Genomic DNA, 13,016 nt, shown 5'->3' with positions numbered 1-13,016 from the left:
AACCGTGAATTATATATCTATATGTGTGTGTATCTATCTATAAACACATAAAATAAAAAGTATCTGAAGAAGCATATAAATAGAAAATTTATTCAAGCGCAGTTCAGATTCAGATCGGAGTTTGTGTAGCGTTTCCTTCTCTTTATAAGTTTCCTTTGAAGGTACCTGCCTGCGCACACCCATGCCAAATATGAGAAGAACTGCTTTAAATTTGGCCAAATCGTGCCTACGTATGAGAGGCAGCGAGTAAAACGGAATATATTTGAGATATGCATGCAGATCCTTGTGTAAGCGGCGTTCATCTAAAAATAGCTTAAATTACAGATGTTCCACATAAAATACAACAACGTGCAGGAACTGAATGTTCCCAGCCAACAGCCAAACTAAATGAAATCAAATCGCGTACCAACGTTCAAGCCATTAACCATTGTTTTGAATAGGAACGTTCGTACATGTTGCTGGAGCCTCTTCGAGCATTAACCAAACAATCTTTGTTATGTATTATTTATCTTTTTTTTGTGTTTTATTTTTTAGTAATTTGATATTTTCCATATGCACTTTCGTTACATTTTAAAACGACAGCACCACTGTTTCCAAACTCCAATGTCTTATTTTTCCTACATGGGAAAATGGTTTGGAAAAATTTTTTGTTAACGGGGAGGGTTGGAAATGTTGCTATTTTTAGCTGTTTTATGACAGATACATATACGTGGTAGTACAGATCCAAAACAGTAGACGGTAGATTTACATTTCTAAACATCTAAATTAATTCAGAGATACACAGATACATTTGTCAAACTGTACATAAAAGCGTTTGAAATGTCATTACATTTTAAAGCATAAATAGAATGGCAATTAAACCAGCCGAATCTGGAAGTATGTGTGAGTTTAGATATCAAAATGAACCGTAAATAAAACTAAATAATTTTAAAAATTTAATGAAATAAAATTTCAGAAAGAGTATTTTCCTTTTAAAATAACCAAGAATTTAGTTTTGTCTCACATGATACTGACTTAGTATTTAGGGTTTCTTTTTAACATTGAATTGAAAATCAGCTTCAAAAAATTCTCGATTTTATGTAAGAATATTACAAGAACTAAGAAATCAGTGGAGCAGATGTTCTACTACTGTTCAGCACTGATTAAAACAGAACATAAATTTCACAAAATTTTCTTTCATGACCAACATTACAATCATACGCCTTTATCTCTTAGATTCAATGCTAACTCAAGTCATGCTTAAAGTCATCAACTTTGCTTAATTCATACTTAGGCCAGTTTTGAGATATAAGTAACGACTTTGAAATCTGCCCTTAAATAATAAATAAAGCTAACATTTAATATGAATGAAAACTCTTGCGAATAAAACTACTTATATACTTACAGGGTAATTCTGGCAAAGATTATTAAAAGTCTTTCAAAACATTTTTAAAATATAGAATGAAAGACTGTTCTAACGATTTTTGCTATTCTGGCAAAAAAGTCTTTCAAAAAAAATGTAATCATCTGTAATTCGTGGTGAAAAGCTGAAAGCTGGTCAGGTGAAAGATCTGTTCCAAAGTTCCAGAGCTGGCCCCTAAATCACTCCCCGATCATTGCTTAAAAACAGAGTTTTTTTGAAGATATTTCCTATTTGTTACCAATCATATGTGAACTTTTCAATTTATCTAGCATTTTTTGATATAAATACGAAAAACTCTCTTGTATGAAGCTACATATAAACTTAAACAGATACATAATAATTATGGTCTATGTCTAAAAAATAGTTTTTTATGTGTTTTTTTGCTGTGTATAATTTGCCAACTATAAGAAGTACTCAACATAGACATGCAAAAACAACTAAGCCATCACGGCTAAGTTATAATATAAGATAATATAAGCTAAACCAATATAAGACTATTATATTGGCTTAGCTTTTTAGCCGCGAAAGTGTTGCCACATTTCCATATTAAATGAAATGTAGAAGTAATAATACTGACTTAATACATTTTGCTTAAAATGTAAACATATGCTGAATCGAGCAATGTCAACAGTTAAATGCAATCATATAATTTAATTTATAAGTTAAGTGGGTTAGCAAATTAAACAAGCTAACCACGTAGCTAAGAACTTCTCAAATATAAACCGTGAAATCTTTAAACACCCATAATCTAATTACATGCATATTATTAATTACTTATAAAGTTTCGCTGTTTCGTGCTGTGGTCCAAATAGATCTATTATTTTTGGGGAAATCTGCTTCAATTTTTTTTCTTGCGTTCCATTTAACTCTACCGAGTGAGGTGAGCGGCACTTTATCTTCGATGGCGAGTGATTAGGAGGTGTAGGCCGATCGCTCCTGGAACCATAAAAGTTTGTTTAAGCGAGTCAGTAGAGTAGCAAATAAAATTTATAAAGATTACTACTTATCGCCACACTAATATTATAACAAAAAATTTACCTAGTCTTTGTTAAATTTCTAAAATCTATAAAATAAATCAAAGGGACACAAATACTGTACTAAAAAATCTACAGGACTTTTTCTACAAGAAATCTAAAGGACATGCACTTTTTAAACTAAACAATAATAAATGTAAAACAGATTTGGTGTTCAAAGTAACCCAATTTAATTACAACAAAACTGATGACAATAATGTATCCATATTTCAGGAATAATATCAAGGAATAATATTCCTAAATTAATTATAGTACCAATTCTACTTTACCGAATGGTATTTCCTTATCCGATATAAAATATACAGCTAGGTATTTCCATCTCTTATGCGAAGCGATTATGTAAGCGGTTTTGTTCTGATAAGCATATAGACTATAGGCTTCAAAAAGGTTTATGTGTTTCTCTTCTTCTTCTGAAGAAAGTACCACTTCTGAGTATACAAACACACAGCAATAAGACTGGTGCTTTTCTGTCAAGTGTGTCATTTCCTTGTCAGAAGAATTGAAGAATTTACACTACGACCTTGAGATCTGTCGTAGCTCCTTCATATGAAGTTAAAGTATAACTTCAAATCCATATTCTAAAATGAACATAAAATTATTTATTCTGTGATAGAAGAGCGCATTTAGGTCCTTTTTTTATAATGTATCAATGTCGAGCAAACTCTTGGTACATGTTTGAAGGTCTTATGTTCTACCCTCAAATGCGATCCATAACTTAACATAACGTAACTTAAAGATCTCCAGCTTAACATAACACTCAATCACCTAAAACTCTTAAGATCCTCACTTCACTATATCTAAGAATATTTAGTTTATCAAGTTTTGATGTCACCTTACAAAAATATTGCTTACTGACTATAAATCTTCTAGTTCCCAAGAATGCTTTAAGGCAGCCTACAATTAAACTGCTCTAATAGTGTCAATAATCATTACAATTATACCAGAAGTGATTTAATATTTTGCAAATAACCTAAATTTAAAATATATGATACTAAATTAGATTATCGTTATTTACAACATTTTTTCTGGAATGAATAAATGCTTATTTACTTTAAAACTATCTTCAGTAATTTCTTCGCAAAAAAAATAAATAAATTGGTCACTAAAGGGTTAATTATACTGTGATTCTGGTAGAATTATAGAATAGATCTCTTTAACATTGTGTTAATTTCTATTTAACTGATACTCTGAATTTAAATTAAATTAGATAAATAAATTTGTTATCATTTTTTTGATTAATATTTGATATTAATAATTATTAATAATATTATTATTAATAATTATTAATAAGTAATAATACAAATAATTAATTATAATTAATAATTGATAATAATTAATTATAATTAATAATTGATAATAATTAATTATAATTAATAATTGATAATAAATAATAACTATTCTTAATCAAAAAAATTATAACAAATTTATTTATCTAATTTAATTTGAATTCAGAGTATCAGCTAAATAGAAATTAACACAATGTTGAAGAGATCTATTCTATAATTCTACTAGAATCACAGTATAATTAACCCTTTAGTGACCAATTTATTTATTTTTATTATTTTTATTTATTTTTATTAATTATTTATTTTTATTAATTATTAATAACTATTAATTACTAATTTTTCATAATTAATTACTATTAATTATCAGTTATTCTGCTAATTAAATTATTAATCTTTTAAAATAAACTCATTAACCATAAATAAAATAGAAACTTCATTCTATATTATAGATTTCAGATTCGTATTAATAGAAGGTAACACATAGAATATATACACATGTCTATGTGTTCTACTTTTTATGTCTCACTTGCAACAACAAAGCAATGACCTAAAATTACTAAAAAAAAAATTTTACATGAAAGTAAATTAGGTACAATTTATTAATAATTTAATTTAATAAATATTAATTTAGTAACATCGACAACAACAACAACAGCAACAAAACGAATTATCTTAAATGAAATCTACAAATTCCATGATTTCCTCAATAATTGACTGTACCCACGTTTATTTATTTAAACTGATAACGAAACATGGAAAGACGAAATCATCACTTAAGCCACAAAATAGTGTCAACCATTGAAAAACAAAGTCTAAGTGAGAGCAACCGAGCAGGCGAGCGTTTATTGTGAGCAGCGGGCATATGGATTGAAAAACAGCAATATGCGGGCACAGGGAAAGCAAGCAAACAGGCGGCGGCAGGCAGATGATAAATTAAAATGGACCAAGTTTACTAAAGCAGCAAAGGCAATTACAAAAACAGCTACAACGAAATAATGAAATGGCAAAGTATTAAGCCTGCAATGAGTAAGTAAGCACGCAAGCAAGCAAAGAGCAGTAAATAAAATCATTTCCTATCAGAATAAAAACACAAACAACTACATTAGCATAATAAGATGATATACAATATAGTATAAGTGAACACAGTTATGATCATTACCATAAAGAACGAACAAAAATTTCAAGCGTCAACGGCAACGGCAACTACAACGACAACGTTCGCATCAGCAGTAGCCTCAGCCGCAGTCGCAGTAGTATAAGTACCAACAACAATAACAGCATCAACAATAGCCATCAGTATTAAACATTAAAAATATAATTGGAAACGGCGATAAATGCAAAAAACCAGGGTTAAAACATTTACGTTAATACATCTCGTGTAGAATTGCAAATGTAAGTTTGTATTGGTATGAGTGAGCTCAATTACTCTATATGTATGCGTTTTGTCCACATACATATGTATTTATATTTTAATGTACAAAGAGGGTAGCAGCAATCAAAGGCGATTAAGTATAAACAGACGCATACTTTCCATGCAAACACGTACTATATATCAACGTTTTTCATACAAATAAGTACAAAAACGTACACCACAATTGTTGCTGACTGTTTGTCTGTTTGTCACTGTTGACTGTTGTATGTATGGATGTGTGTGTGTATGTGTCTGGCATATGAATTTGTATTTTGATATGCAAGTACTTTTGTGATTTAATAAGCAAATGAGCTGAAAATTGTAGCAAAAGACGAGCCAAGCAGCTACGGCAATACAACGAAACAAGCGCGGAAGAATGTGTAAAGAATGTGGCAGTGGAGCATGAGGAATGGAGCAGGCGCAGGCAGACAAGCAAACAACTGTAGCAGGCAATAAATGAAGAACAAGAACACAAGCAATTCTGTTCAGTTCAGCTCAGCTCGGCTCGGCTCGGCTCGGCTAGTAGTAAATGGCAGATGGACAGCAGCTACGAAAATACTCATGAAAATTATTTGTTGGTTACTTGGCTTGGTTTGGTTGACTTAGTTTTTACTGGGGATTGGATCGTGAAGCTAATATTGTCGTTATGAGCAATGCTCGATTTGTTTGAGTTTGGCTTGGTTTATTTCAATCGCGTCATAACTGGGCGTATACCATATATACATTTATTTTTTTTTTGGTTTTTTTTTAATTTTTTATTATTAGCGTACATTAATTTTTTTATTTTATTAAAAAATTGCTCTTTATATGTACATTAATTTCTTGATAGGCCAAACGTAAACGGGCAAAATTGCATCAGCCATATTTATTCTGTTCTGTTATGAGAGACATACATATTTATGAGTATAAAAAAAAAAATATTTCTGAACCATATTTCCTTGCTAATCTTTAGAATTCATATTACATTACAACCACCAATTTGTGGGAACTACGGAAATTATTTATGTAATAAACTTTTTTTTCAATATTTGGTCGCGAAAGAAGTGCAGTAAATAGATCTATTCAAAAAATCTAGGTGTGTGTTTATAACAAAACAAAGACATAATATAGATATATATTCGGAACTATAGAAAATCTTGTATATATACAGATAGCAAGATAATATAATAGATAGCAATTGATGATATTGATATTTATGTGTTTATAACAGAACAGATCCAAAATATAGCACAAAATTTGAGGAACTACATATATTGATATTGTTAACAAATTTCTAAAAAATGCCTGATTATAATATAATTTTTAAAGAAATTATAGCATTTAATTATGTAGAAAACTTGCCGATCAATGGTATTACTAATAAAATTATCTCATTCTACTGTTAGTATATCCCCTTGAAAGTCATTATAAGACCAATAATCTTTTAATAGTGGGCTTTGCAACACTTAGATTTATGCGGCTGTATAATAACCAACAGTATTAAGTGAATCTCTAAAATAAACCAACAATGGCGTTACTATCAAAAGTATATCCGTTTGTTACAAGATCTTCCCATAAAAGTTATTATAAACTGAGTAAATGTGTTTTATAACAATGAATAAACCAGCAATTCCAAGAAACCAGCAATCTCTAGAATAAACTAGCCACGTTATTACTCACAAAAGTACTTCAGTAGGCTGCAACACTTTTCATTGAAAGCCATAATAAGATAATATACCTAGATTTATGCGGCTTTATAATAACCCAACAGTCCTAAGTAGATCTCTAGATCTCTAGAAAAAATATAATAACGTAGTCAGAATCAACTCAAAATAGTGTTGAACCCACGAATAAAATATATCCATGCGCACAAGAAACAATAAACAATTTTTTTTTAATAAATTATGATAGCCATTTAAAGCAGACTCTCAAATTAACGAATATTTGAACTGATTTGAAATTAACCCGATATAATGAACCTCTATATTCACGAACGATCCAAAACTTACTATAACAAATTTAACAAAAATGGTTTCTCTAAACAACTAATGTCGAATATACTATAAAATGCATTCAAAGTTACGAAAAGGCTTGAAATAATATATTTCGTTAGACCAATATTCTATTATAATAACTTGTTTAAATGGTAAATATAAATCAAGATATTTTTTTTTAATTAAAATTGGCTATCATTTGTTTAAACAAACGAAAGAAACTCTAAATTGATCGGTATAAATAGGTTTTGAAATAAATACATACGTTGACAAGAGTAATAACTAAATTCAGATCAATTGTTGATTCAGATTATCTTTTAATCAAATTCATGCCGTGTGAATAGGCAATAAGGCTATACAACCCGAAAAAAAATATTTGTTGTTATTATTGCGATTCAATAATACCGAGAATATTAAAATCTGATTCTGTTGCAGAAGTTTATTTTAACTTTATTAAAAATACATATATGTTAATTTCAATGTGATAAAAATTAAAGGTCTCTGCAGACCTTTATATCAAAAAAAATTACACTTAATTTAATTTTTTTTTTTGGAAATTCAAATTCAGTAACTAACACATATATAACAATAAATATTAAATATCAAACTATAACAAATACTAATATTTATAATTTCATCATTTTTTTTTTAAATTTACTATATATTTTTTCAAAACTTTCAATTATTTTCTACATTTTTTCTAACTAAACTTTAGAGTAACTAATTTTAATTCCTAAGTCATATTAAAAATTATTTTAATTACTTTATATTCATTGTATTATAATTATCCGATATCAGTATTTCCTCTGCTGAAACTCAATATTAAAAGAGAGAATCAAAAAAGCTCATATTTGCAGAAGGAGCTAACTTGCACCTTTTATCGTGGAAATATAGTAAGCTTTTTCTCTCTCTCTACATAAATAGCGATATATCTGACTACATACATATACATTCCTATTCTCTATCATATCCCAAGTATGCTACTATATTAACCAATTGTAATCATATGTAATCATAATATAATCGATTTTCACTATTACTACAAATATTTCATATCAGTAAAATGAAAGTGCATGCAATTTGCTAACCAAGTCAAGACGTACTAAATTTGAAATATATATACCTATATATCATGCGTAAAATATTAGACCATTAAAGTTACTAGAGGGCAGCTATTGCTTTAGCTATAATGACGAATTAGAGTTATTGGCGTTAGCTAAGATTATCACCTACTTTATGAGGTCTTAATCTATACACTTTCAAAGAAAATTTGGAATATTGAGGAACAGGTAGACCAAGACATAAATGGATTGGTGTTTTATAGAAACGAATAAGTACGATTAACATTAGTAATTACACTGGAGGAGTATATAACAGAAATAATTGTAGACGCAGACTGAGGGAAGGTTTGACCCACGTCTCAGGGTTATGGTTTAAATAATAATTATATATAGATAAAATAAATAGATAAAAAGATGTTTTAATTTATTTTTACAACTAAAAATATATATAAATATATGCGCAGATCATAGCAAAACTACAAAACAATCTATCAAGTTAGATTCACACCGAAGAATATGTAGAATATATGTAAGATATTCTACCAGCAATTATAAAAATTAAAATAAAACAATAAAAATGTGAAAAATAGTTGCAAAGCGATATTTTTGAAAATTTAATTCAATAAACCTGCGAAGGTTAAATATTGTTTTCGCTTATGTGACTCATTAAGAACAGACTTATTTTTCAATATTTATAAGTATATATATATATAAATAAATATAAATATGTGTTTATAATTATTGAATGATTCTATAGTTTAAATATACACCTATGTATATATATTGTAAAATATGTATATATAATTATTTATGACAAAATAAATAGATTTGCTTAAGCCTTGATCAATTTTCAATACCCTTCACACAATTATTTATATAACAAATTAAATAATAAATTTATAAACTATCTTTGCACTTAAGTTATCCACTTACAAATAATTTTCAGTATAGACCTAATATACATTCCTTTATATAAATAAAAACCCTCTTTGTTCTATTATATTTGGGCATTATACAATAAAATCACACAATTTAATATATTTCTTGATCTGATTTTCTTAGATTTACAAAATATTCGTAGATAGTATCATATGAAGAGCTTAAAAATGACGAAACAAGTTTACATACAAACAGTAAAACAGGAAGTCTATCAGACAGTTATACTATTATTGTTAATCTGATTTTTAACCATAGATTAGCACACTATTTATAATATTGAATTGTCTTCAAATTTAATTTTATTACTTAAGATATATATTGAAAAAACTAATGAAAGGATGAATAATATATTAATATTAGAAAGAATCCAAACGAAACATAACTTTAAAAATAGTTATTTATTTGCAATTATATGCGTTGGTAAAAATAGAATAATAACAGAGATCTATAAGTCCCAATTTTGTTACACAATTAAAGCTCGAACAAAGCCACCAGCAATAGTTAAGACTTGCAAACTAACCAAATCGTTTGAACCCGTACACAGAAATTAAGATCTTTGAACATCTAACTCTGAACTAAATTCAAATTGTATAAAACTAATATTAGTCACACTTTTATTTAGAGTACGAATAGAAGCACCAACAATACTAGAAACTTACAATCTGAGCAAATCTTTACAAATTTTATTAAATCTCCTAAATCTTCGAGCATAAGACTCTGTACGAAAATAAAATTGTTTAACACTAATGTTAAAGTCCCAGTTTTAAGGGTACGCAGTAAGAGTAGGTATAGAACACTCAACTCAATTCCAAAACCGAGTTATATAACAAGACTAGGAGGGGTTCTAAGAGCGGAACCACTAATTAACTTCGACAACCAGGTGGTGTTCATCATCCCAAAAAAGACAATATACCAACAGTTACGTGTTTTGTTTTAATATTTAGCTACTCGATAGATCTCAGCGGGTTACTACAACATATTATGTAGGTACGCAAGGAATATCACTAAAGAAATGCTATTCCCAATGTGGGGAAAAAAACCGAACGTTTAGACATAAACACATATAAAAAACAAATTAAAGCAGATTTTATGAGATAAAATAAATATATACATTATGTTATATTTTTAATATATATAATATATATTAAACATATTTTTTATTCTGAATTATACATGTATATATTTATTTATATATATTGTACAATTAATAAAATATTAATGAAGATTAATCAAATTAATAATTAATATTTAATTTAAATTAATGAAATAAAAATTAATAAAAAAATTAAATAATAAAAAATATGTTAAATATATTTTAAATATTTAACTAAGCCGCATTCAGTAACTCAGTATTCAGTAAACTTTGCTATGAATTATCGAAAATGACCAAATACCAAATAATCGAGTTTGGTCTGAACATCCTGTTACCAGAATAACTAGAAACTGTATCATTAAGAACTTTTATATAAATATTTGGAAAAATCAATATCATATTAATTTCGTTCAACTTTTAAAATTATTATATATTATATTCTATTAAATTACTTATAGATAAAATTATATATTATTATTATTATATAATATATTATTATTTATAATATTATAATTATTATGAATGTATTTAATTATATATTTTTTATTTTTATATATATTATTTATATATTAATTACTAATAGTTAATTTTATATATATTTATCTAAATAATTTTATTTATTATATATATTTATAATTATTATATATAATCGTTTTATAATTATTTATATTATTTATAATTTTTACAATTTATTATAATTATTACATATTATTTTATAATTATTATACAATATATTATAATTATTATATAATATATTATAATTATTATACAATATATTATTATTATTATTATATAATATATTTTAATTAATATATATTTTAATATAATAATTAATAATTAAACTATATTTTATATAGTTAATATTAATTAAATTAAGCAATTCATAATATTAATTAATACATTCGACAAACACTGGAGTACTACTAACTAATTTTCAAAACAAAACACTCTTTCTACATAAAAAAATAATTAAAACAGTTGGCAATGCTTGCCTGATGCTTATTACAAAAACAAAACAATGCAAAATTCTAAAATAAAAGTGCATAAAAGGCAAATAAAAAAAATCAATAGAAAGAGCAACTAAGAACGTACGGAGATTTATCTCCATTTCTTTTTTATTCTATATTTTAATGTTCAACTAATTTGCAATAAAAATCTAATGACTTATTTTCTATGAATTTGGCATTATTTTCATACTCACTTTCGTTCCCTGATAACATCGCGTAAGAAATCCATAGCTTCGTAAAGGCTCCATTTTGGTTTAAATCCGTTGCCCATGATCTTGACGTGCGCTAACTCACGGCGATAAGATTCACGTAAAGACTTGAATGCACGCGCTACTCTACGTCCGGGCGCATTGAAATGCTTACCAATCTGTTCCCAAGCACGATTCTTCTCCTCTTCAGCACCTTTGAAGTTTGGTAAGCGTGAATCCCAGAGTATTGGATTATCATGTACCATTTGGATCAATTTCAATTTGTCGGATGCGTTACGGCGAACCACTGCAAGTAAATCGAGGGTAAATAAAAATGTTTCTTTCGTTGTTGGATAAAGTTGTTGTTGTTGTTGTAATGCAATTTCTGTTTTTACTGTTTGTTCAATTCTATTTCTAGCTGTCCTAGTAAATGGTTTGCCAGTCACCAGTAGTTTTGTTGTTGTTGTAGTTGTTTTTGGTTTAGGTTTAGGTTTAATTATTGTAGTAATACGATTATTCGTTTTGCTAACATTTCTTAGAGATTTCGGTAAAATATTTATAAAATTAACTTTTTTATTTTTCAACGCACATTTTTTTATTTTCTGCTGTGATTCCATCAGTTCACCTTTTGGTTTCATCTCTGCACTTAAATCAGTTGGAGCAACGCTCATATCGTCTTCTGGTGCAGATGGTGGTGGTGTTCTGCTTGCCGGTGATGTACTACCGCTTTCACTGGTTTCCATAAACGCTTTTTTTTATTTCTTATACTTTTTTTCTTCTAATATTTTAAAATGAAATTGTAAATTAAAATAAAAAAAATTATTCACTTCTTGCCAAAACTGTTTTTGTAAAAAAAGTTTTTTTGGTTTTGTCAATAATCACAGATTTTTCATGTACTTAATCTGATCAAGTTAAACGGATCGTTTTAATATTTTTCTACGCACACGCAGTCAGGCTTATTTCACTTTGCTACCCTCTCACGACCAAGTTTAAAAACCAACTAAACCAAAAACCACCCGAACCCGACACTAAAACACAAGCAAAAAATATGGGAACACAAAATCACGCTTAAATAACATCGCAAAAGAAAACCCCTCCAAGCGCACTCAGCAACTGTCTTAATTTTATGCTTGCGCCGCTATGCTTATTGCTTTTTTCGCCTCTCTCTTGCTTTTGGCTACATTCGCGACTTTTTTGTAAGCCGCATTCGAAAAGTAAGAACACACACCAGAGAATTTGACAAACAGAAAATTTCAGTACAGCAAATAGCCAAAAATCCCTACAATACAATACCCAGTCATGATGATATGAATATGAACTGCACACACGTACACATACACACACACAGAACTCATTGTAAATAATTAATTTGTTATGATCAATTTTAATTCTCTCTTGCTCTGTTCTCACTGGACTTGGCACAGCACATCACGTTAATATATTGCCACTGCTCTTACGCTCAAGTGGTGTATGCACGATAATGAATAATGCATGGAGAAAGGAATTATATAAAAGAAAATCCGTTAGAACAAAACGTAAGAGAAAGATTTTGCTTTGTTTAGAATTGTGTGAAATATGAAAAATGAATATAAATAGAGCAAATTTTGTAACAGTGGAAAGTA

The 13,016-nt window shown here is 28.0% G+C and overlaps 1 protein-coding gene across 1 annotated transcript; it reads right to left on the bottom strand.

Annotated features, from left to right (window-relative positions):
• Positions 1 to 2,176: 2,176 nt before the first annotated feature.
• On the bottom strand, positions 2,177 to 12,204 carry LOC119668270 (homeobox protein 2-like; the record flags this gene model as incomplete). The annotated part of the gene is given in 3 exon segments (XM_038077721.1): positions 2,177 to 2,338; positions 11,401 to 11,701; positions 11,984 to 12,204. Coding segments are annotated over 3 exon segments (617 nt in total), but the record flags the coding sequence as incomplete, so codon positions are not given.
• Positions 12,205 to 13,016: the final 812 nt, after the last annotated feature.

This window comes from Teleopsis dalmanni, chromosome 1 (genome assembly GCF_002237135.1).
Source record: "Teleopsis dalmanni isolate 2A chromosome 1, ASM223713v2, whole genome shotgun sequence".
In the NCBI taxonomy this organism is placed as follows: Eukaryota; Metazoa; Arthropoda; class Insecta; order Diptera; family Diopsidae; genus Teleopsis; species Teleopsis dalmanni.
Note: the sequence above shows the minus strand (reverse complement) of the source record. Positions and strands in the feature narration are given on the sequence as shown.